The sequence below is a fragment of the Carassius carassius genome, chromosome 20, assembly GCF_963082965.1.
Source record: "Carassius carassius chromosome 20, fCarCar2.1, whole genome shotgun sequence".
NCBI classification, from domain to species: domain Eukaryota; kingdom Metazoa; phylum Chordata; class Actinopteri; order Cypriniformes; family Cyprinidae; genus Carassius; species Carassius carassius.
Genome location: NC_081774.1, coordinates 30,494,064 through 30,519,999, shown reverse-complemented (window position 1 = coordinate 30,519,999; position 25,936 = coordinate 30,494,064). Strand labels below are relative to the sequence as shown.

At 38.6% G+C, this 25,936-nt stretch overlaps 1 protein-coding gene across 2 annotated transcripts in view; it reads left to right on the top strand.

The window, feature by feature from the left end:
- The window catches only part of LOC132096853 (rho-associated protein kinase 1-like), a 60,773-nt gene that overhangs the window by 21,690 nt on the left and 13,147 nt on the right, over positions 1 to 25,936 (top strand). For both annotated transcript variants that reach the window (XM_059502500.1, XM_059502499.1), the window contains exons 2-26: positions 123 to 204; positions 1,611 to 1,711; positions 6,619 to 6,756; positions 8,823 to 8,998; positions 9,103 to 9,187; positions 10,131 to 10,275; positions 10,510 to 10,648; positions 11,336 to 11,427; positions 11,600 to 11,750; positions 11,833 to 11,899; positions 12,003 to 12,091; positions 13,584 to 13,632; positions 13,805 to 13,940; positions 14,835 to 14,914; positions 15,263 to 15,509; positions 15,804 to 15,910; positions 16,399 to 16,549; positions 17,319 to 17,479; positions 17,681 to 17,865; positions 18,678 to 18,747; positions 19,418 to 19,521; positions 19,967 to 20,132; positions 24,248 to 24,341; positions 24,417 to 24,505; positions 25,181 to 25,372. In XM_059502500.1, coding sequence (XP_059358483.1) covers positions 123 to 204; positions 1,611 to 1,711; positions 6,619 to 6,756; positions 8,823 to 8,998; positions 9,103 to 9,187; positions 10,131 to 10,275; positions 10,510 to 10,648; positions 11,336 to 11,427; positions 11,600 to 11,750; positions 11,833 to 11,899; positions 12,003 to 12,091; positions 13,584 to 13,632; positions 13,805 to 13,940; positions 14,835 to 14,914; positions 15,263 to 15,509; positions 15,804 to 15,910; positions 16,399 to 16,549; positions 17,319 to 17,479; positions 17,681 to 17,865; positions 18,678 to 18,747; positions 19,418 to 19,521; positions 19,967 to 20,132; positions 24,248 to 24,341; positions 24,417 to 24,505; positions 25,181 to 25,372 — 3,096 coding nt within the window. The remainder of the gene's footprint in view (positions 1 to 122; positions 205 to 1,610; positions 1,712 to 6,618; positions 6,757 to 8,822; positions 8,999 to 9,102; positions 9,188 to 10,130; positions 10,276 to 10,509; positions 10,649 to 11,335; positions 11,428 to 11,599; positions 11,751 to 11,832; positions 11,900 to 12,002; positions 12,092 to 13,583; positions 13,633 to 13,804; positions 13,941 to 14,834; positions 14,915 to 15,262; positions 15,510 to 15,803; positions 15,911 to 16,398; positions 16,550 to 17,318; positions 17,480 to 17,680; positions 17,866 to 18,677; positions 18,748 to 19,417; positions 19,522 to 19,966; positions 20,133 to 24,247; positions 24,342 to 24,416; positions 24,506 to 25,180; positions 25,373 to 25,936) is intronic.

The following is a 25,936-nucleotide window of genomic DNA, read 5'->3' as shown; positions in this document are numbered from 1 at the left end:
TGCAAGAATATTTGTTTCCTAGTATGTAAAAATGATGACATGTAGCACAAGTACTGGTCAGAAGAGACAAAATTCACACTTCATTCAAGTAACATTTGTGTTTTGTTTTTTCGTATTTCCAGGACAGTCTGGATGCTCTGGTTTATGACCTTGATTTTCCAGCCCTGAGGAAAAACAAAAGCATCGATAACTTCTTAAATAGATGTAAGTATTGTGTCTGGGCGAGTCTAAAGAGTTTCAAGCTGCTTTGCTGTGAATGGGGATTGGTTTTGGGTCAGTACTTTCAGCCAGACACTGTTTTGTCTCCAAGTATTCACTTAAGAAAAGTGGCACTGCATGGTGGAGACTCGTGTTATATTCTGTCAATGGAGGCATATCATTTTATGTCAATATATTTCTTAAACAGCATGCAATTGAATGTTTTCCTCCTTACTTTGCAGTTTGCAAGTGTGAGGGTATTTAAACAGAAAGCAAACATAATCCTAAAGTTACGTTTGATTTGTGTAAATCAGTGCATCAAAACGTCTGTGTCCATTAATTTAGGAAACCCACCAATTTGATTTAATTTAAAAAAATGTTATTGATCAATTGTTTTTTTTAAGTACTTTTATTTAGAATTGAATTATTAAAGAACTTTCTCAAGCAATAAACATAGTGTTTTCAGTAACTAAAATTGTTTTATGCATCTGAAAGTTTTCCAGAAACAGAAGCAAGCAATATTTTCTTTTCCTAGACAGGAGCAGGTCAAAGCTTGATTCACATGCATAGATCTTTTTTGACATGTTTTCTCCCCTCTGTTTACAAGCCATAACCAACTGTTTACGTAAATTTTGCAAATGCATTTAGTCTCACACATGCAGTCACACACAGCTACACACACGTGCAAGCGTGCAATTGAGCTGTCGCTGCATTATTGCCAAAGAACCTGAGAATCAGTGTCTTTGTGCTTATGTAAAATTACTATTCATCTGAGCAAATACTTAAATAGCAAGTTATTTAACAGTAAAATGCTAAAGAATATCGAGATATGACTGATTTGCAACTTGGCACCAGTCTAGTCCTCCATGTCATGAAATACAACTGTTTTCTTTCCCCGAAATGTTTTGCAAACTGTCCAGCATAGCAAATAACCATAAATCCTTCTCTAATGTTTCTGTGAATACTGTGGGATTTCTTCTGTCCCGTTTCATAACTGAGACTGTTCAATTGCTGGCTTCTCTTTACCCCGATGAATGTGATCCGGATCATATTGTTTCTCTGTTGTATTCTTAAATCTGTTGAATCTGGAAGCCCCTCCGCCCCATCCGTTCATACTTCTGACAAGTGTGACTCGTTCAAGCAAGAATAGAATCTCTCTTGATCAGCGAAGACCAAATCTGGCTGAATGTCATCCGTTCCCTTGGGAAGCAGAGATTTAGGGCCCTCAGTGGTGCACACCTTCATCTAAACGGGTGTCTCTCTCAGACAGGTTGTCTAAGGCTATGTTCACACAGTCTGTTGACAACTGCATGTAGTTACAGGATTGAGTCTCTCTCTAAGCTGCATCTTATTAAACCAAGCACACTAAGGGTGATATTGTGCATATGCTTTTTTTGTTTGTTTGTTTCTAGATAAGGACACAATCAGCAAAATCCGGAAGCTTCGTATGAAAGCAGAGGACTATGAATTGGTAAAGGTCATAGGACGAGGGGCATTTGGAGAAGTACAGCTGGTAAGTGTATTGAGTATTGTTGTAATTTATGCTGCAGTTACTTCCATTTTTTCCATATATATATATATATATATATATATATATATATATATACATGCATGCATACATACAGTACACACACACACACGTTTGTTTTTGTGAGGGTCCACATTCGAATGCAAAAAGTTGCATTTGAATTTTAGTTGTGCATCAGACAGCTTTATCAGTGGCGCATGAGATGAGGATGTAGGTGTCATTGCATTTTAATGCTTTTTTTTTAACCTATTTAGTTGAAGCCACTAGATGCGGCGCATTATGTTGTTCATTAAAAATATTGGGGAAAAGAAAACATCAAAACTGAAACCATGTAGTTCACACCATAGACTGTATAAAAACATGGACGTAGTGTCCGTGACGTCACCCGTAGTCTCCTGAAGTGTGTTTTTTCAAAGCCTAAAGTATATAGAGTGGGCCGTCGCCATCTTGGCAGCGCGTCAACGCGCGACTCTCCCGGACAATCAAAAATGGGCAAAAAGGCGGGAGCTAGTTGCTGAAGCCACATCCACCTAGCACGACGGGAGTGTCAGCAGCGTCAATTAGGGATGTTGCGGTGACGGATTTTTTCCACCGGTTAATCGACATGTAAAAAAAACGGTAATCCCGGTGTCACCGGGGTTGTGTGTCGGGGATTTCGGGTGGCTGAAAATGCGGCCGTGCAGACGTGCACACGTCTCAATTTACTTTCACTTTAATTAGCGGCAATTCAGTAGCATTTGTTTGAATTAATTATGGGTTAATTTATTTTATTCTTAATAAAAATACACAAAACAATAAGACACTATCTTGTATTACACACATCTTTATTGCAAAATGAATAATAACTTAACACAGTGGTTCCCAAACTTTTTCTGCAGGGCCCCCCTTTCTGAAGATAAGAATATTTTCGAGCCCCCCCACACTGACACAAACATACAAATCCTTTGTTTCTAAACTCCACTGGACTTTACTTAACATTGTAAGTCATACAAAATGGCAACTTCTTCCTGAACAAAACTAAAAAAAAAAAAAGACAAATCACCTTCACAATTATTAAAAGTGACACTGCATCATGTATCATAAAATTTTACCATGTAATGGTGTTCATGGCTTTCAACACATCTTCTTATAAACTCCATTCCTGCATGAAAGTGGCCTTTTACACTTTACCAGCTCTCTGAAGAAAATAACAAAATCCTGAACATTTAACTCTGCAAAAACTGCACCTTAATGTCCACATCTTTTCAGTGACTGGTGTGGGCTTGCTTCATGCTGCAGATCTTCTCAAATCGGGGTTGCAGCTGTGAGACTGCTACTCTTAGTTCATTTTCAATGTCCAGCTTTGATCTGTATTTAGTCTTGATGGAGGCCACAGCAGAAAAACCTATCTCACATAGGTAAGACGTGGCAAATGGAAGGAGTGTGGCCAGAGCTCTTTTACCTAGCAGTGGGAAATCTTTCTCCACTCCAATCCAAAATGCAGCTAGTGTCTTAGACTTAAACTCAAGCCTCATTGTTGAATCAGAGGTGACATCAATGAACTGTTCATTCTCTGTAGTGCTGAATTCGGCAGGTGGTGTTGCACTGAAGGGGTCTCGGATCCAGTCATATTGTGTAGGATCCTGCACTGGGAAGTACCTCTGGAAATGCTTTTGGAGGGCAGAGATGTGAGCTTTCATGCATGGGATCACTGTGTTCTGCAGCTTGTTGACCTCAATGAATGACTTCAGGTTCTCAAACGAGTCTATATTTCCCTCTGTAACTCGCTGCTCCCACATCTCAAGCTTTCTTGTGAATGATGTGATTTTATCTGCCAGATGTGGAAGGTGTGTGTTGCTGCCCTGCATCTGCAGATTTAGCTCATTGAGTTTTTGAAACATGTCACTGAGGTATGCAAGTTTCATGAGGAACTTGTTGTTGTTAAACTTGTGGGCAAGTTCATTTTCCTCCTCCTCCAAAAAGATGCGGATCTCATCCCGCAGTTCAAAGACCCTGGATAAAACCTTCCCACGTGACAGCCATCGGGACTCGCTGTGAAACAGAACAGCTGTGTGGTCGGAGCCCATTTCCTCACACAGTGCAGAGAAAATACCTGCTTTGACAGGTCGTGTTTTAATGTAGTTCACTGTATTGATGACATCCGTCATAACATCGTGCAGGTCGGGACACAGCTGTTTAGACGCCAGCGCCTCTCGGTGTATCATACAGTGTGTCCACTGCACGTTAGGGGAGATGCGCTTGATGAGCGCTTGCAGCCCCCCTCTTCTCCCAGCCATGGCCTGAGCCCCGTCTGTGCAGATCCCCACACAGTCCTCCCATTTCAGATCGGCCTCTCTCAAGTAAGTGTCAATTATTTTAAACAGTTCGTCTGCAGTGGCTCTGCTCGTCACTTGTTTGCAGAAAAGCAAATCCTTCCTCAAATCATCGGCATCAATGAATCTGACATATGTTATCAATAAGCAGTCTTTATTACTGTCAGTCGCCTCATCCATCTGCAGAGCAAAGCGTCGGTCCCGTATCTTGTCATTTAGCTGCTCTTCTATGTCTTTTGACATATCATAAATACGCCTTGAGATAGTATTGTTTGAGAGAAGAATGGCCTTTAGCTTGCTGGCAGTGGCTTCGTCGATCATAGTTGAGACCATGTCGATCGCAGAGGGAAGTATTAATTCCTCGGCTATAGTGTGTGGCTTTTTACACTGAGCAACTCTGTAGGCAACTTTGTAGGATGCGAGTTGAGCATTTGCAGGCAGGGATGCTGCTTTAGTAAAGCGACACTGCTGTGCACGACACTGTGTGAGTTTTTTCACACCGGCTTGTCTTTGTCCTCGGGATGTGTTGTCTCCAAGTGGCGTTTTAATTTGTTTGGCTTCAGACTGTCGCAAGCTAGTATTTTTAGACACACAACACACTGTGGTCTTTCCTCCTTACCCACTGTTGTGCTGGTGAAGCCGAGTGCGAGATATGCCTCGTCATATTTTCTTGTCTTTGCTTTTGAAGTTGCTATATTTGGTGAAGATTCATCATCTGGTTTGCGTTTAGCTGGGAGCGCTGTCACAAACTTGTCCATGCTGTTATGCTAGCATTGTAACTAACCCGGGAAGCCGTAGCCGTGCCGCGCCCCCCCCTGCAATACCTCCGCGCCCCACCTAGGGGGCGCGCCCCCCAGTTTGGGAACCACTGACTTAACACACCATGCAAAAACTAAACAAAAGCACTTATGAAACACCTTTAAAGTGCATTTATTAACAAAACGAACCACTGCACACATCGTGCAAGTATCAAACAAGAAATTATATAAAGAAATTCACTATTCGTTAAATAAATGCCTGCCTTTTTCAGCAAAAAAAAAAAAAAAAACACAGCACAACCATCGAATATGAAACGAACGAACATCAAAAACTTCATAAGGTAGCCTACCCGAATAATCACTGGACACTTAAGTGCAAAAAAAACTAATATAAAAATTAAACTCACGTTAAGCTGTTTAAAAAAAAGAGGTAGGCCTATTAACTGCATACACCGTACGAAAAAATTATAAATAGGCTAAATGAGAAACAATAAACGAAAAACCTTCATTTTAAATTGCAACAGTTCGCTTTGAAACCAGATCTTCCGCCATCCTTTGCCAGTTAGCTCGCCTCACTCTCCACAAATGATAAATGAAATCGGACACCTGCTGCTTTACTGCGGCGCTCGTTCCACTTACGCTAAATTACGAAGGCACGTAGTCACTAACTGAATTAAGTGCTTTATGTGACGGCAAATCAATGCCAATATTATCCGAGCGCACAGGCTAAAACTTCAACACGATGGAGACTGTGCCGGTGGTCAAGTGCTATGACCGGTAGGTGGGTTAAACACCGTGTATCACCGGTAACACCGACTATCGCAACAAGCATAGCGTCAATCCACCTGTCACTCAAGTGGCTACGCCCTTAATTATGCAGAACTTAAAGTCTTAATATAATTTTAAACGGATGAGTTATAAAAAAAAGAATGCATATGTATCACATTTTCTACAGGGACATCTATTTAGAAAGCCATGTAAAATTAATGTAAGGTCAACTTTTAAAAAAACATGTTTTACCCATCCCGGTGCATCTGAATAAACACTTGTGTGATTGTTTTAGGTCCTTTGTATTAAACTGTACATGCATAGATGATGCTATTTTGTTTCTAATTGTTTACGCATCTTAATTAGATATGGTTTATAAGCATTATTTCAAACATTATGCACTTTTTTCAAAGTCAGTCGTTATTTTATTCCTTTGAATAAACATGCAATTAGTAATATTAGTAATGTATAAATGTACACTTATGCATTTTTTAAATCGATGCATAGCTAAAACTATGTGACACTGTTTAGCATGAAGAGCGCTATTGAGAAGGGATGCTATTACCAAGACATTTTTATTTAATCTTGACAAACTATTTATCATTGTGTATCACTGATTTAGGACTCTAGCTTTGATATTTGCCCACTATTTAACAAAAAAACCTGTTATGTTGACAGATATTTGTTCATTTCTGTTGGGAGAGCAAACTAAAAGTGCAAAATCAATTGATAGTTATTGATTTTTCAAATAGAACAATAAGATGCGTGTTTTTTTTTTGTGATCCACAAAACAATATCCATTGATTCATTCAGTCCATAAGTGTGCAAGAAGTAATGTTGTTTTCACATATGTTTACTTTATATTTCTTTATAAGGAATCATTATTTCTTTTCAGTTTCTACTAAATGATGCTCTGCCTGTCATAGTGTGAATACAGTAGTAGTTATAAGAGCGTTATATTCTGTACTGTTTACTTTATTTGAATGTCGTTGTCCAGTGAAAGGTAAAGTAAATAACAAGCCCTGTTCATGTTCTCTTTCTCTGTGTTTGGTAGGTGAGGCACAAAGCCACAAGGAAAGTGTACGCCATGAAGCTGCTCAGCAAGTTTGAGATGATCAAGAGGTCGGACTCTGCTTTCTTCTGGGAAGAGAGGGATATTATGGCCTTTGCCAACAGTAACTGGGTAGTACAGGTAGGAATATCACATGGTCACAGACTTTTTTAGCTTCAGACTATGATCCTATTCAACAATTCGATTTTTTGAGCTGATTTAAGAACAACTTGAAAGTAGGAGTGTGTGATATTGACAAAAAATGATATATAACAACATCTTGCTGAGTGTGTTTTTGTGCTGTGTCTTTAGTGTTGGGCATTTCATGGATAAATAAATATGACACTAAAGCCACCAGTAGTTCATTGAATAATTCATATAAACGATTCATACATTTAGATATGAAGTATGAATGGATCATGGAATCATTGACTCAAAAGATTCATTAAAAAAGATTCATTTAGGAACGAAACGCTTAGAACTATTTGTATTGGCAAAACAAAACAAAAAACGGACACTGTTGTTTCTAAAATGTAAAAAAAATGACATTCCAACCCTCTACAGACACCTTGGCAATTGAATCGCCATTGGCTAGTAAATATTTTAGTTTACTCGCCAGACTGATATATGTATTTGTAAAATGGCGCCGTTTTTTTAAACATCTGAAAGTACATCATCAGTCAGTCAAGCTTTATAATAATCAAGTATTATTTAAGAATATAACTTTAGTAATTAGAAGTTAACTTGATAACCATGTTTGAATGCTTATTAGTCGTTTTAAATGGACTGGTGGTAGTGCTTTTTTGGTCATTCTGTGTTTCTGTAAAAAACATTGGGGGAAAATACTGATGAGATAATAATGATACAATTCCTACTAAGACCCATAAAACACACTAAGGATTATTAAGGATTAATGAGCTGCTGGATTCATATTAATCAGGTTATGTGCATTCGCTTGAACTGATTTGCTGAAATCAAAACGGAGATGATAATAGGTGAGCGCCAGCCAATGAGATTGCCGTTTGCGCATTAGCTCCACCCACTACCGGAAAACCCAGCTGTTCTTAAAAGCTGGAGTCTTCCATAGGAACGCCGTTATTTTGACAGGAAAATACAACAAAGAATATCGTTTATATGTAGCGCGTCAGCTCTCTCTCTCTCTCTCTCTCTCTCTCTCTCTCTCTCTCTCTGTCTCTCTCTCTCTCTCTCTCTCTCTCTGTCTCTCTCTCTCTCTCTCTCTCTCTGTCTCTCTCTCTGTCTCTCTCTCTCTCTCTGTCTCTCTCTCTCTCTCTCTCTCTCTCTCTCTCTCTCTGTCTCTCTCTCTCTCTCTACGATGGCGATGTGTGCACCTTTACACTAGAGTTTACGGTACATTAAATACAGCTGCACTGCGCATCCATTGAGATGAACTGAGAAAAAGCACAGATACCCTGACGGAGAGTGAAACTCTGAAGCGATCAGCCAGAGAGTGTTCGCGAGTGAAAATATATCTGTGCTAAACTTATACTTACTTAGCCTCCAACTAACACACTGGCGTGTAAAATCTGAGAATTTATTAGCCATTGGCTAATATTAGACGTCATTTAGTCGCCAGAATGAAGATTTAGTCGCATATGCGAGTGATTTACAAGCAATGTAGAGGTTTGCATTCGCGATGGCGTTCATGAGGTGATATTCAGGAAAACAGCATTCTTGCTTGTGCGATACTGCTTAACTACATCTTATAAATAAAAAAAACTAAAAACCTATACAGGGATATTTTTTGCTTTTGTTATAGACGTGTTTTAGCTGCACGATAATAACTTTCAGAGAATGCTTTTGGACTCTGAAGATGTTTTTTTTTTTTTTTGAGTGAATACTTGATAATGTTTTTTAAAGCTGCTATTTGCTGTCTTTTAAAACTGCTACTTAATCAAACTTGTAACGTCTTCAAACTTAAAACCATATGACTAAATCTGTTAAATTCACTTCGATCTTCCTAGTCAGGCTTTCTCAAGACAACATATAATTTCTCGTGACAAACCTTTTTTTTTTTTTTTTAAATCTCATTATGATTATTAATAATAACCTGTGTGATTTGTCTTTATGCCATTAATATAAACCCGTTCTATTGCTTTTGTGGCCATTTTTGTGGCCGTGTTACATTTTCTTGAAACATGTAGCCGTATTTATAAGTTTGAAGTAATTATTTTCTTTTTGTCGTCCAGCTGTTTTATGCATTCCAGGACGACCGCTACCTCTACATGGTGATGGAGTATATGCCAGGCGGAGACCTGGTCAACCTGATGAGCAACTACGATGTTCCTGAGAAGTGGGCTCGTTTCTACACTGCTGAGGTTGTGCTGGCACTAGACTGCATTCACTCCATGGGCTTCATTCACAGGTCTCAGTCATACATCCAACAACCCTTTCATGCTTTCTGCTGGTGAGCCTACCTGCTTGAAATGTTGAAAAGAACCTGTGTGGATGTTTTCGTTTCTGTCTCAGGGATGTAAAGCCGGACAACATGTTGCTAGACAAGGCCGGCCACTTGAAGCTGGCAGACTTTGGGACCTGCATGAAAATGAACAAGGTACTAGGGGTGTGCAAAACTACACAACTTCATAAGAGCCACTGGGTTGTCTGAATGACCAGTTGATCTCAAGAAAGCCTGTATAAGTTTGCAAGCCCTGTAAATGTACAGGTACAAAACACAATCGATTGCGGAGGTATCAAGATTCATTTTTATAAGTGTATAACCAAGGACAGCCCAGACGGAAGCTACAAAAGTTTACTTTCAATTAAATGCCAGATGTGGTTTATTCTGTTAACCAAAATACCAATAATAAAGTTCTTTATGCTTATCAAAGGACTTTTAATGACAAACAAATCTGAAATACACTGGGACTCTTATTTTGAATAGTATATGCGTTTCTATCACAATGAAGAAAATGAACATGCATTGTCACGGTAGATCATAAACAATAGCTTGGCATAAATGCTCAGCATGAATTGATGGTGAACTGCTCTGAAAGTGAAACAGCACCATAGTTTGCCTTTGGTTTATGCCCAATTCAATCATATTATTATATGACTTTAAATTTCATAATTTTTTTATTTTATGTTTTGACTTAACTTTTTTGGGCACGCATGCTCTTAAAGGGATAGTTCACCCAATAATAGAAAACTCTGTCATCAATTACTCACCCTCATGTCGTTCCAAACCCATAAGCCCTTCGTATATCTTCAGAACTCAAAGTAAGATATTTTTTATGAAATCTGAGCGCTCTAAACCTACCACAGACAGCAAGGATATTACCACAATCAATGCACAGAAACGTAGCTAGGAGATCGTGAAAATAATTCATGTGACGTCAGTGGTTCAACCGTAATTTTACAAAGCTACCATTTTTAGTTTTAAATGTGAGAAAAGACTCGAACTGTGGAACCCTGTGATTAAGTGGAACAAACCTGAATCACATTTAGTGCTCTTTCAGTTCTGCTTTCGACTGTTCTTTTGTTTTTCCCTCTCTCAGGATGGCATGGTACGATGTGACACGGCAGTAGGAACTCCAGACTATATTTCTCCCGAGGTACTGAAGTCGCAGGGAGGAGACGGTTACTATGGCCGAGAGTGTGACTGGTGGTCTGTGGGGGTCTTCCTGTATGAGATGCTCGTCGGTGAGTTTCAGCATCAATGCAACCTGAGTGCTTTCTGTTTTTTCTTACATACAGTAAATCACAACTGTGTTGTATTATTTACACTTTCTACTATGTGGTCATTAAGGAAACATGCATTTTCCCTCATTCAGTTAATGTAGTAAACATTCGACAGACAGATGGTGAGATCATGGAGCTAGGAATAGATGAGGCACTCTGAAGAGTAATGTTTTGTGTTGTTGAACGTTTCCTCAGGTGACACGCCGTTCTACGCTGACTCTCTGGTGGGCACCTACAGCAAGATCATGAATCACAAGAACGCCCTGACCTTCCCCGATGACAGCGACATCTCAAAGGATGCAAAAAGCCTCATCTGTGCTTTCCTCACAGACAGGTTCGCATGCAAAAAATATTTTAAATTGCAATACAATAATATGTCAGCCACTGACTGAATAGTTCATAGTCTTGACACAGCTGACACAAACATCACTTCCTACTGTTGCTCAAAATAGAGGTTTGTGATTTAAACAAATGCCATACCTGAAGTATTAAACACCAGTGTGTAGTCTGACCCTCACATTTGTGCTGCAGATGTGAAAGATGCCCCAAATCTTCCCAACAATTAGGCTTATTGTGGGCTCTTCTAAGTGACCAGACTTACTTTTGTCTGACTTGCAATGAAAAATGTCTTAGACTTACATTTTTACACCAGTTTTGATATTCTCTAAGATGCATCAAACTGCTGTTTGTGTTTTCTGGGTATTACAACATAATTTGGTTTTTGCATTATGATTGTTTTATCATTTTAATTATTTATACACTTAGTTAATTTCTGCATTTAACTCTGTTTAAGAAGGAATATTAATAGCTTTGAACTGTGTAAGATCATGCATTAGGATTAATATTATGATCAGCTCTGTCATATCCATCTGAAAACTCAGGAGCTTATGAGTTAAAACTCACCCTGTACTCCTCAGTTTGCAGGAGTACATGTATTCATCCCTATTCAGTTGAATAGGAAGAAGTGAACACAGAATTGTTTACTCAAAATACATTGTGCTAAATCATCTCTTCTCACTAGGGAGGTGCGGTTGGGACGCAATGGAGTCGACGAAATCAAGCGACATGGTTTTTTCAAGAACGACCAGTGGACATGGGAGAACATGAGAGAGAGTGAGCTGAGCTTCTGAACCTCAAATCTGCCAGCTTCATTACCATTTTCAGTTATCTTAAAATAAACTGTCTGTTATTTTTGAAATCTGCCTTATATTAGGCTAACGTGTTTGTGCTTGTAGCATTATTTGTTTGTTCTCATTAAAATGCACTACTGTATTGTCGCATGTAGCGGCTGCTCCAGTGGTGCCGGAGTTAAGCAGTGATGTAGACACAAGCAACTTTGATGACATTGAGGAAGATCGAGGGGAGGAGGAGACATTCCCCATTCCTAAAGCATTTGTAGGCAACCAGCTTCCATTTGTGGGCTTTACCTACTACCAGTAAGTACTGAGATTCAGAACCTGACAGTGCTTAGAGCCCGGATGTTTGTGTTAAATTCATTAATTATTGACTCTCTGTCAGGTTTCCTCGGGAGCCAGCTATAAAGACAAGTGACAAACGCAGCTCGACAAAGGAAGATAAGAGTCATGTAAGAAATGTAACTTTTAAAATAAAGAGTTTCATGGCATTATAATAGTGAGTCTGCCTCTTAAACTGTGAGGGTGACTGATTTTGTTTCTCTGATATCTCAGTTGGAGAATCTTCAGAAGAGAATTTATCAGCTAGAAGAACAACTTCACAGTGAGATGCAGCTGAGAGACGAGATGGAGCAGAAGTGCAGGTGTTTGTCTGTCTGTTTGTCCATCCACCAAAACACTTTATCTAACCATCAATCTGTCTTTTCAAACCAATCAAACCCTTTATCCATCCATCAACCTTTCAACCAACACCCTATCCAAACCAGTCAAACACCTCATCCATCCATTCATCCATCCAAAACCAATCAAACTTCTCATTCATCCATTCATCCTTCCAAAACCAAAATCCTCATCTATCCATTGGTCCATCAAACACCTAATCTGTCCATTCAAATCCTATTAAACTCCTCATCTATCCATCTAGAACTAATCAAACTTCATCTATCGGTCATTCCATCAACAAACACCGTATCCAATCTAAACACCTCATCCATCCAAAACCAAACACCTCATCCTTCCATCCATCCTTCCATCCACAAACCAATGAATCTCCTCATCTATCCATCCAAAACCAATCAAACACCTCATCCATCCATCCATCCATCCATCCACCAACCAATCAAACACAACATCCATCCATCCACCAACCAATCAAACGCCTCATCCATCCATCCACAAACCAATCAAACATCCATCCATCCACCAACCAATCAAGCACCTCATCCATCCATCCACCTACCAATCAAACACCTCATCCATCCATCCACCAACCAATCAAACACCTCATCCATCCATCCACCAACCAATCAAACACCTCATCCACCCACCAACCAATCAAACACCTCATCCATACATCCATCCATCCACAAACCAATCAAACATCCATCCATCTACCAACGAATCAAGCACCTTATCCATCCATCCACCAACCAATCAAGCACCTCATCCATCCATCCATCCACCAACCAATCAAACACCTCATCCATCCATCCATCCACCAACCAATCAAACTTTTTATCTATCTATTGGTCCATCACCAAACAACCTACTGAAACCAATCAAACACCTCATCTATCAGTCAATCCATCAACAAACACCCTATCCAAACCAAACTAACTCATCATCCATCTATCCAAACCAAACTAGCTCCTCATCCATCCATCCTAAACCAAACACCTCATCCATCCATCAAAAACCAGTCAAATACTCCATCCATCCATCCATCCATTAATCCACCCACACATCCACAAATCCATCACCATCCAACAATACAAACACCATCAAACATCTCATCCAGTCAGATCTAAACCAATCACCATCCATCCATCGATCCATCCACCCATTCATCACCAAAGACCCTGTTTAGACTACTCAAACACCTCATCCATATATCATAGATACACCCAAAACAAACCCCTCACCTACTCAGCCACAATGCAACAGGCTGTCCCAAATACATCCTCAAACCAACACTTTATTCCACCATCCAAGCACTATGTAGATCCATCCATCCTCAATAATCCATCCACCTTTCCTCATTTAAGCTCCTTGTCCCTGTATCCAAACCTAAAGTAAAATATTCTCATAATAAAATCAGACCTTTGAAATCTGTTCTTTGATTCGTTTCCCCCTCAGGGCATCCAATACAAAGCTAGACAAGATAATGAAAGAGTTAGACGAGGAGGTGAGTGAAGTGGTTTAATCTCTAATGCATGAATGTAAAGAATTACAGAGCGATTGCATTTTGTATAAAAGGCTCATATATATAATTTAATATAAAGATCTGTTAAAACTTGGGGTGTCATTAGTATGCTAATTCTCTGTTCTTGTTGTTCCCTTGCCCTGACGTGATTCAGAGTAACCTAAGGAAGAGTATGGAGGCTAACATGTCTTTACTGGAGAAAGACAAGATCATGATCCAGCACAAAGTTACAGAACATCAGAGAAAGGCGGAACAGGAGGCTGAAAAACGAAGAAATCTGGAGAATGAGGGTGAGGATTCAGTGTCTCATTCCAATATACCTTGGGGGTATTCTTGAAAGCAGATTATGAAACTAAGTATGTTTGCTCCGAGTAAGCGGCAAATCCATACTAGAAATAAATCTACACAGCCATTTGATCTTTATATTTAGCACTTTATTTGAGAATGTCTTTGTGTGTTCACCATGAACTGAGTTTCAAACACTGGGTTGACTGAACTTACTCTTAACCACATTTTCAGAACCGAAAGTAAGCTCTATTACCATATTTTTCGGACTATAAGTCGCACCTGAGTATAAGTCGCATCAGTCCAAAAATACGTCACGATGAGGGAAAAAATATATATAAGTCGCACTGGACACAAGTCGCATTTATTTAGAACCAAGAACCAAGAGAAAACATTACAGTCTCCAGCGCTCTATGTTTTAAGTGTAGACTACATGAGCACTGAGCAGTATAGAGCGCCCTCTCGCGGCTGGAGACGGTAATGATTTCTCTTGGTTCATTTCTATTCATTTTGATAAATAAGTCGCACCTGACTATAAGTCGCAGGACCAGCCAAACTAAATATACGGAAAATACGGTAATTAACTGAGAGTACATTTGAAACAATCAATATTAAAAAAATATTATCAATCTGACTGCACTGGCACACTCGGATGAGAAGTAGAACCAGAAACCATCAAAGAGCAGCCAGACCTGTATGTGATATCTATGTCAGTCTGTAAATCAGCTAATGGAAACAGGACCATGGCCCTAACATAAATATTATTCACCCAAGTGCCATGTACATCATTATAATATGCATTTTAATGTTCCTTTAATACGTTATATGAAAAAGATAAAGCACCCCCTCCCCCATATAAAATATTTTATTTCTAAAATCTTTTATTTCCTTTTTACTAGTGTCTACTTTGAAGGAGCAGCTGGAGGACTTGAGGAAAATGAGTCAAAACAATGAGAAGGTCGCTCAGCTGCAGAACCAAGTAAGTTTGTATAGAACACAATTGTGGTATTAGAAATATTTAGGAGTTAGACGAGGAACAACGTATAGTTCTCACACATAATATTATATATTTTGTATTGATATATTGTGTGTGTGTGTACGGTTATAAAGAGTTCAGATGCAAAAGCCTCTAACTGGCATCTGCTATGTTTAGGTTCAGTAATGTTACTCTAATGGCAATTATAGGTCCTTTTTTATGCAATTAAAGTGAAAGAGCCGAACATAAATATAGGAGCCTCATAAAAATGCCCATTTTAGAAGATCTTCTGAGTCTGGATCTTCACATTACAATTAAGGAACAGCATCTCACACAACCTTGTCCCCACAGCTGAGAGAATCCAACGACCTCCTGCGGGCCGAGTCTGACACGGTGGTGCGTTTGAGAAAGAGCCACACAGAGATGGGGAAGTCCATGAGCCAGCTGGAGAGCGTGAATCGCGAGCTGCAGGAGAAGAGCCGCGCCGCAGAGAGTGTCAAACAGCAGCTGGAGAAAGAGCTGCTCCAGTTGCAGACCACGCTGGACACGGAGAGACGGAGCTGCAGCCAGGGCTCAGAAGAGATCAGAGAGCTGCAAGGTGAGAGCGGCTTTCTCTGATTCGAGGAGAAGCTTTTATTTGCCCATTTTTTTTTGGGGGGGGGTGGTCGTGGCCTAATGGTTAGAGATTTGGACTCGTAATCCAAAGGTTGTGAGTTCGAGTCTCGGGCCGTTTACATAGAAAAACCATGGAGAAGTTGTGCATTGGAATGGAAAAAATTTTTCTGTATTATCGCCAATGTAAAATGCACAACATTTTTAATTTCCAAACACTCCCTTTGCAGAGAATGTGATCATCCAATGTGATGTAAGTCTGTTGTTTGTCTCTTTGAAGCTCGTATCACGGGTCTACAGGAGGACAACAAGAACTTGAAGCACAGTCTGTCTAAAGTAGAGCTGGAGAGAAAACAAATGCAGGACAGATGTAACGTTTTAGAGAAGGTAATACTTTTATTATTATAGTATTAAAAATATGCATATATGTTTTAGATAATAATTGCAGTCTGTTGTGGACCATTAACAATTTTTGCTTTGTGTCTGTTCTGCATCAGTTTACATGACCAAAAATTACCAATTTTGTATGAAAGTTAATATAATTAAATAAATAAAAAAGACATATCAGTTGGTGCCTTCTAGCATTTCAGTAACTGAACGAGTCATGCACAGCAATGCACACTGAATGGAAATCTAGGCACTGTCTTGAGGATTTAACATGTCTCACTGTTTCAAAGGTTTATACATAATGCATAAATATAGTGAGAATAGAATGAATCAGGATTTGTGCCAGTGGTTAAATTAGTGTTGTAAATTGATATTAAATCACTGCCAACGTTATTTCCAATCCATCTCCTGTCTTGATGATGATGTCTTTGGCTGCTATAGTGTTCACTGTGTAGAGTAATTGTGTTTTGTGTAACCCGTGCTTTTAGGAGAAGAACAGTCTGGAAATCGACCTGAACTACAAACTGAAGACTCTACAGCAGCGGCTGGACCAGGAATCCACAGAGCATCGCATCACGAAGGCTCAACTCACAGACAAATACGAGTCAATCGAGGAGACCAAGTCAGCTGCTATGCACGGTATGTGTGCGTGCGAGACGAGTAAAGACACCGAACAGCGTCTCGCTTCGCTGCGTGCCCAGACAACACCTCCAGGATCTCACACTTATGGATCTAGAGCAGCAGACTTGCTTTTAATAGCATCTTAATAGACACCATACTATTGAATAAGTTCAGAGAAAGCACACTGTGTTGTAATTAGACAGTATGATATTTAAAGCAGTAGCTCACCCAAAAATCAAAACGGTCTATCCTCACCCTCAGGCCATCCGAGATAGAGATGAGTTTGTTTCTTCTTCATATGAGACCCAGGACAACAAAACCAGTCATAAGAGTCCATTTTTTAAAAATCATTATTAATATTATTGTAGCGAGTCACTGTAATCAAATTAACTACACAGCTTACTGATGTATGCACAGGCGAACAGATTTGTCCAGAATATGAGCTCAATTGCACGTTTTCCCATAGAAACCATTATATAGAAAATGCATTCATATTCTGTGCCTGTATATTTTAATCATAAGATGTATATCGAATTTAATAACACTGTCCTAATACATGTTAAGTGTTTTTTTTTGGCTTGAACGAAGCGGAAACTTGACTGATGTTCGTCTCCGTGACTGAAACTATGAGTAACTGACAAAATTGTGATAATTATTAAATATAATTTGTGGCAGAAATCAAAGAGCAGCAGAAATGGTTTCGACGCGCTTCACTTAGGCTGATTCAGAGGATTTAGAGATGCAGGTACACCGATCACCTGTTCATTCTTTCTCTAAAAATAACCAGCGGTGGACCAGAAGGTGGCGGAGGAGACCACGCTGCGGATGCGGGCGGAGAGCAGGGTGGTGGAGGTGGAGAAGCAGTGCTCCATGCTGGAGTTTGACCTCAAGCAGTCTGTGCAGAAGATGGAGCAGCTGATGAAGCAGAAGGAGAGGCTGGAGGAAGAGGTGAGCGTGAACATGCCTTACGGCCAAAAAGCTTTGCTTGATAAAGCTTTTGTTGATTTTAATTGCATGCATTATCCTCATTTGTAAGCCTCTTTGGATAAAAGCTTCTGCTAAATGACTAAATCTAAGAGTATTATAAACTGCTGAGAGAGTTTTAGCGCTACAGGTTCATTATGTTTCCTCTTTGCTGCGCTCCACCAGGTGAAGGAGCTGCGGGTGCAGTTGGAGCAAGAGTCTGGGAAGCGTGTGCAGGTCCAGAACGAGATGAAAAACTGGACGATGGAGGCCGAGCGGCTGAAAGGATCAGAGAAGCAGCTCAAACAGGAGATCAACGTGGCCCTCGAGAACAAGCGCTCTGTTGAGTTCCAGCTGGCACAGCTCACCAAGTATGTTGCTTTCTCTCTCCTGCCCTCACGAGGGTGATGAATATACACCGTGAAGAGGGTACAAATGCGTCTCTCATTAACTCATTTATCATTGTATAATTAAAAGACTAACCAGTACTAATGTTTAGTTTCTAAACAGGTTGCCATTGATCACCCCTTCAATTTTTAAGGCTGTCAAATGATTCAATTTTGAAATCTTTCTAATTGATTGTAATACGATTGGGTTGCAGATCAGTCGCACATCAATCTACAGTAAGAAAATAATCCGAAAAAGATTATTTTGATTTAGAATTGCATAAATAATTGGGTCAAAACACTGTTTTTTTTCCGTAAGTAATCACGTCAAATTTCAGGTCTAATATTTTTTTTTGTACAAGCATTTCTGTTGGACCCCAGTAGTACCACCAACGTTATAACGTCCTTCCTTTGGCTCTTCACAAAAGCCATTACATCATTAAATATCTCAGATGCTTTTCTTTTGTAGAAATAGCTATTATTGCTGCTTATGTTTAAACCAGGCCAAAACAGTTGGCTGCCAATATTTACATGGATGGATTAAGGATTATCCGGTTAATCCTTCACCTCTCCTCCTGTTGGACTCGGTCGCTTTAAAGTCAACATGAAATCACTGGTTATATCACACAGGTTCCTGACTGCGTTGTGAGCAGTGCATCATTTCACATTAGATGAAAATCAAAATATGATTGCTCGATTCATCACTAAAATGTTATAATGGACCTAGAAAGTAGACATTTTAATGTTCATTTGTGTTAATTTGCCTGGCTGTTCCTGATGGAAATGCATCTTCTCAGGCAGTACCGAGGAAATGAGGGTCAGATGAGGGAACTTCAGGACCAGCTGGAGGCTGAGCAGTATTTCTCAGTGAGTATCACAGACTGCTGGTCATACTCGCGTTTTTCCTCTTTCTTTATGTGGTAGATTGATATATGAGATGCTGCATGAAGCTAATTTAAATGATGTAGTCATGCCACTTGTTTAAGTCGTGACTACTGATGTGCAATAAAAAAAGTGCATTAATTAAAAGAGTTTTTATAATAGGTAATGTGCAAAACGCTATCCACCCTAAAGTGAGCGCTTTAGTTTTCTTTTTAAATGCACATCGTTTAGGAGATTCTTGACGTTTCCATCCAGCGTTTTTAATGCAGTGCCACAAAATGAGCATCGAAATCTAATGATTGATGCCTAGCTAGTAACTAATCTAACACTAAACTAATTTACCAGATGCACATGTCTAATGTAATGTGTTTCTCTCAAAGCAATTTCAGGTGAACATACTTTTTTTGTTTGTTTGTTTTTTTCCAAAAAATTAATAAATGCAACCTCTGTCACCAACAGTGAATTAAGCTTTAAGTTCTTTGTTTCATTTTGAAAAGCTGTACACCAGCATCTCTAATCTGAAAGCAAAATTAAAAGCATCCGAAACCCTTCCAGTTTTGTCACAAGTTTATATACTGATATGATCGTTTCCTCATAGTGACGTCACCAGTGTGCTCACGTCATATATTCTCAAGCTGCTTTTCCTTGTTTTCAGACGCTCTATAAAACTCAGGTGAAGGAGCTGAAGGAGGAGATCGAGGAGAAGAATCGACAAACTCAAGAGGCTTTCAGAAAAGTCCAGGACATGTCCTCAGAGAAGTAAATCGCATTTAAAACAGGGCTGCTTTAAAACAACAAGGAACAATAGAGTATCTTGTAAAGTGGTAAAACATAGAATCTGTAAAATATTCGCACATATTTATTAGAGCATGGAATGAAATTATATATTTTTTTCACAATGTAACTTTTTTCTGTAACTGTATACAAAGCAGCCTCTTGCTATATGTATCTATTTATATTGATATTTTAAATATCTTGATGTGGGAATTGGTTAAATATTAATATGTGTAATATAAGTAATATATATTGTCTTATCTAAAGTTACTTTGTTGTAATTGCTCTCTGTCAGGTGATACCTGTGCTTCTAGGTCATGTGACCGAACTTCTGTTCCTTGCGAGTGCCTCAGAACTACGGTTTATTAGCGTATCTTGTAACTGTGTAGCACTATCAGCATTTGTTTTGAACCTCGTCTTGTGTTTATAGGGAGTCGCTGTCTGCTCAGCTGGACCTGACCATGACGAAGGCCGAGTCGGAGCAGTTGGCTCGCGCGCTGCAGGAAGAGCAGTACTTTGAACTCTCTCAGGAGCACAAGAAAGCCGTCTCACGGTACAAACAGGAGATCTCAGAGAAGGACTCGACCATCACACAGGTCTGTGATCTCACCACAGGCATGCTTCTCTGATTCATACAATGTAGGGCCCTATTTTTTTTTTTTTAACAAAGTAGTGTTGTCACGGTACCAAAATTTCAGTATTCGGTACCGATACCAGTGAAAATCCACGGTTCTCGGTACCAATTTCGGTACCAAAGCAAAACACAAAAATATGCTAATTAAAAAAAAAATAACTTTTTAGCACTAAAAATAAAACCAATGCCATTCTTTATACTTATTTACAACTGTGTTTAAAGTTTTTCTACAAGTTATATAATTATGAAAAACAGTAAACAAGTTTCACCCAAATTTAATTTGTTTTTTAATTTATGAAATTTAAACATTTTATTTTTGGTAAATAAAGGGGATTTGCTATTAAAATTAAAACATGGAAGAAATATTGTGATTTATTTCTTTCAAAAATAAAGTTTTATAAATTTTTTCAACAGTAGTAGCAGTATCACATGCATTTTACTAAATAATAGTAATATTTCTAGCACAATGCCTTGATGTAAAAATTAACTTTTAGGTCTAATGAATGCATATTTGTCATTTTAACTGAACTTAAGACTGGTGGTGATGCTTAAGATATTTTTGGTCATTGAGGGTTTCTGTAAAAAAATAGTAATAGATCATATTAATTATTAAAAGATAATACTACTATCCAGAGGTGGAGTGGTATCCCTTTTTTGAATTTGGGGGAGAGAGTGGAGATTATTAAAATAAATATGCTCCCGAGGCTTCTATATCTTTTTCAGACACTTCCAGTAAAGGTCTCAGAAGAACAATTTAAACATTGGGATAAATGGATTATAAGGTTTATTTGGGAAGGTAAAAAATCCAGAATTCGATATAAAACACTCCAGACACCTAAAGAAAAAGGCGGCTTAGCCCTCCCCTCCTTAAAAGACTATTACATAGCTGCCCAGTTAAGAGCCATAATTTGCTGGTGTAACCCAAGCTATAAAGCTAGATGGAAACAAATTGAAATGTCCTTTTTTTCGGAAGTACCAATCCAAGCAGTAGTCGCAGATGATAAACTACTAAGAGCCCATATAAGTAAAGAATACCCATGGATTACTACCACATTAGAAATATGGGCCACAATAATTAAAAAATGTGAATTGAAAGACACTTTGAAAATATTTAGATGGTGTGCATATGATACAGAATTTATCCCCAATACTTTAGACGAAGTTTTTAAGAAATGGATTAAGAAAGGAGTTACGTCGTATTATTCTATCACAAACAACAATATTTTCTTAACCTTTCGAGAATTTAAGAATCGGTTTGAAGTGAGTAATCAAGATTTGTATAGATACTTTCAAATAAGACACCACTTCAACACAACAGTAAATAAAACCGGGAATTGGAAACAAAATGATTTTGTGAAGATACTCTTGTCTACATTTAAGGCTACTACAATTAGCAAGGTTATTTCTAAACTTTATCATTGTCTTCAAAACCACAGACCAGAATCCACCTCCTATATCAGAATTAAATGGGAGAAAGAAGTAAACATCACTATATCAGAAGAGGCTTGGTTAGAAACATGTAAATACCAATGGAAAACTACAGGCTCCCAGCAATGGAGGCTATTCGCCTGGAAAAATATAACTAGATTCTTTATTTCACCTGCCCAAAAGAGCCATAGTGAAGAAGGATCAGGGTGTTGGAGACACTGTAATTCAGAAGTAGCAAATCACTACCATATATTCTGGGCGTGTCCAGTCATTCACTTATTTTGGAAGGATGTTCACAGGACTGTAGAGGCTATATTAAGGATAAAAATTCCATTCCAATGGTATACCTTCTATCTGGGAAATCTGGATTTACATGAAACCGATTATATATACCTATGGAGAATATTCCTGGTGGTAGCTAAAAAGGCTCTTACTCGTAAATGGCTTCAACCCACCTCACCCACTATAGAAGACTGGAAAGCAATTGTAAGAGAAATATATAGGATGAAAATCCTTACCTTTTCTTTAAGATTAAAAAAACAAAAAGGGGCTCTGTTGTGGAAGAGATGGAAGGAATTTGTAGGAAATTGAGTAATTATATAACAGAGGTAATTATAGACTATTATTGGAAATAAAACACTAATGATGTAAAGGTGCCACTAGACTGCACTGTACCCCTTTATTTTTTCCTTTTTTTTCTTTTTGCTCTGTTTTTATTATATTATACAGGAAATGACATTTATGTGTGTGTGTGTGTGTATATATATATATATATATATATATATATATATATGTTTTGTTTGTAATTAAAAAAATACAAAAAAAAAAAACTTCTACTATCATACTAATGTATATACAATGCACTATGAATTGATGAGCTGCTGGGTTCATGAATATTAATCACGTTGTCTGCGTTCGGTCAAACTGATTTGCTGAAATCCAAACGGGGACGGTAAGAGATCAGCGCCAGCCAATGAAATTGCCATTTGCGCATTAGCTCCGCCCACTACCGGAGAAACCGGTATGTCTTCTGCTTGTTCGAAAATTAGTATGAATAATTCTAAATGAACTCCATTATTTTGACAGGAGAAGACAACAAAGAATAGTTTACATATAGCGTGTCGATTCAGCGTGGTAAGACTCTTGCTCTCTCTCTCTTTGCATGTGTGAGAAACAGCGCTATCAGTAAAGCGACGGTGAGTCGTGCGCCTTCACAAAGAGTTTACAGAGCATCAAATACAGGTGCGCTGTGCGTCCATTGAGATGAACTGAAAAGTTCAGATCGCTTGATGGAGAAACTCTGAAGCTCAGATGCTGAAATTAATGCAAGCGTCATGCGCTTCAGTCTATGTAGTAAACAAACCCGCACGTTTCTGCCATTCATTAATTCACACAGAGACGCGCAGAACACTGATTCATATTTCAAACTACTTTTGCGGCTTAACATTTACAGATACTGGTCCATATGGAGATTTGATTTGATTAATTTATGCTAACTTTGACAAATTCCATGACGGTCCATATTAAAATGTAAGTTCCATTTTCGTGACTGGATTTTGAGATTCCGTCCTCGTTGTCTGCTTCGCGGAAATCATAGCGCTGAACCGTGTTTGAACGGGACCTCGGTACTACCGGTACTTAAAGAAACCTGGTACCGTCACATTTAAATTTTTTTTGTACCGACTTGGTACCGAAGTACCGGGTCTTTTGACAACACTAAAACAAAGTGTTGCACAATCCCTCCTCAGTCCGCACCAGTTGCATCGCCCAAAGGACAGCCCAGAGTTTAACTTTTTTCAAGTTAAACCACACTTTTATTTTGACGGGGTAACGATAAATCGATGCAGAAATCTAATTGTGGATGGATTCTGAGATCTTCCGAATGCATAAAGATTCTCTCTGGAATCGTTTCTGAGCTTAGATTTTAACAGCAGATGGCGCTTTAGTTTTTAGTTTTTCTAGTTTTTATGCTCATGCAGAAGACCGCTGAAGAGCAATTGTGCGTTCGGCTGAGTCTGTAATTTCATCTCGGCTCAGAATGCTTTTATGACGCCAGGTTAATGTAAACAGCCCACTGTGAACACCCTTGTGATTCGCTTCAACCGATTAACTAAAGGTTTCTAAAGCATGCAGCACCATCTGCTGTTCAAAACGAAGCTCAGAATGGACTCGACAAAGAATCACAATGCATTCGGAAAATTCCAGAATCGATGCAGAATAATTTCACGATTGGCGATGCATCAAGTAATATACTTCTATCACAATTTTTAGCAAGTTAAACCGCAGTTTTATTTTGACGGGGTACCATTTGTTTGTATATGATTTTGCTATTTTAATCAAAGAATTTCACAGACACCAAGTCCATATATTGCCATGTGATTAAAGTGTACTGACCTACTTTTCATTCGTTCATTCAAACGTTTTGATGAATTTCGTGACATTCTACGTTTTACTGAAAATTCCATTTTTATGACCTGATTCCGTGTCTTCTGCAGAAATCGTAGGGCCCTAGCAATGTATGTAGTCCATTTGTGTTCCATCACAGTTTCAGTATCAGATCTCTATGTACTGTATTAGCTCTTGTCGTTATTGTAAACTCTGTGATTATATCAGAGGTTTTTAATTCAATTATAATGCATTTTCACATAGCTTGAGGAATCCAATAAAACCCTCACCAAAGATGCGGAGATCCTCAGTAAGGAGAAGGCAGAGCTGAGCGAGAGACTCCAAGCTCGAGAAGAAGGTAATATTATTCCAGTTGGTTAACCTGCGTTTTATCTTTACGTATTATCATGACTCTTCTAATGTCTTCCTGTAGAGTTTGCAGCAGAGAAGGAGGAGCTGACAAGTACAGTAAAGGCTCATTACGAGAAGGCGCTTAATATAGAGAGAACTCTGAAGACCCAGGTATAACCAGCGTACAGCATTAAACATACAAGATTATGAAGACAATGCATGTTTATAACGTATAATGCATGAAAAAGCTGATGTCATTGTTGTAGACTGTGTGAGAAATGGCGATATTTTTAATACCCAAATACAAACGTAGAATAAATGTAAGGCTTGTTTTGGCATCTTGGGCAGCATCACATCTATCTTTTACTGATTTTGCTGCTGTTGTTTTTTTATGTTCTGCTTACATTTTAATTTTAGTTAAAGTTTTAGTAATTTTGTTAAATGTCTTGTAAACTAGCTGAAATAAAAGATGAATTTTATGTATTTAATTTCCATTAACATTAATTTCATTTCAAGTAAAGGAAATATTTGTATTGTTTTAGTTTACCAATATAACCAAGTTTATATCGGAAACATTCATTTAAAAAATATATTCTTCGATTCTACACAGTTTTACTTACTCTTTATATGCTATTGATGTATTTTCATGCCTATAAGAATATCAAATTGTTAACACATTAGCAGCAAAATCAATTGTAAGTTTTGTCTCTTGTGCAGTCGTTGTTTTGCCTGTTAAGACCAAGCCATATCATGCAAATATGCAAGTCTGAAGAGATGAACATCTTTTGCTCTCTAATAAGACTGTGTAGTCATTCTGCATCTTAACTCCTCAACACGTGTCTGCAGGCGGTGAATAAGCTGGCTGAGATCATGAACCGTAAGGACATGAAGTTGGACCAGAAGAAGAGAGGCAGCACCACTGACCTGCGCAAGAAAGAGAAGGAGAACCGCAAGCTGCAGCTGGAGCTCAACCAGGAGAAGGAGAAGTTCAACCACATGGCCATCAAGAACCAGAAGGAGCTGAACGAGATGCAAGCGGCAAGTCAATGTCCTTTAGCTTCTTTACAGTAACTGTTGTTATTGTCAAACGCTGCAGTGAAAACCGATAAAGTTATGTGGCTAGACAGATCAAGAAGCAACATCAGAATAATGTCAGTATTCATGAGCCAAGCATTGCAATAGCATGATTAACCTTTGTTGTGTTCCAGTCATTTTCTTCCTAGTTAATCACTTTGGACTTAAATTGACTGACTTCCCCCCCCAAAACTGACAATTTTTCCCCTCGCCTTGTTACCTTGAGGTTCCTGGTCAAAAAAAGACTGACCTTCAAAAATGAATATATGCTATATTATTAGCAAATCTCGGATTCAGTCTTTTCATCAACTTGTTTTGTTACAGTTAGCACAGGTTTTGCATTTCTATTAGACCTCATTAGAGCTTATGCACTTTAGTTTTTGAGTGAACTTTACCAAAAAAATAAATAGCAAATCATGCAATTCATAAATTGAGGAGCATGAGCTTAGATAACTGAATCATTTTTAAAAATAATTACAAAACCTATACTAATAAAAAAAAAAAGTCTCAAGTCAAGTCACCTTTATT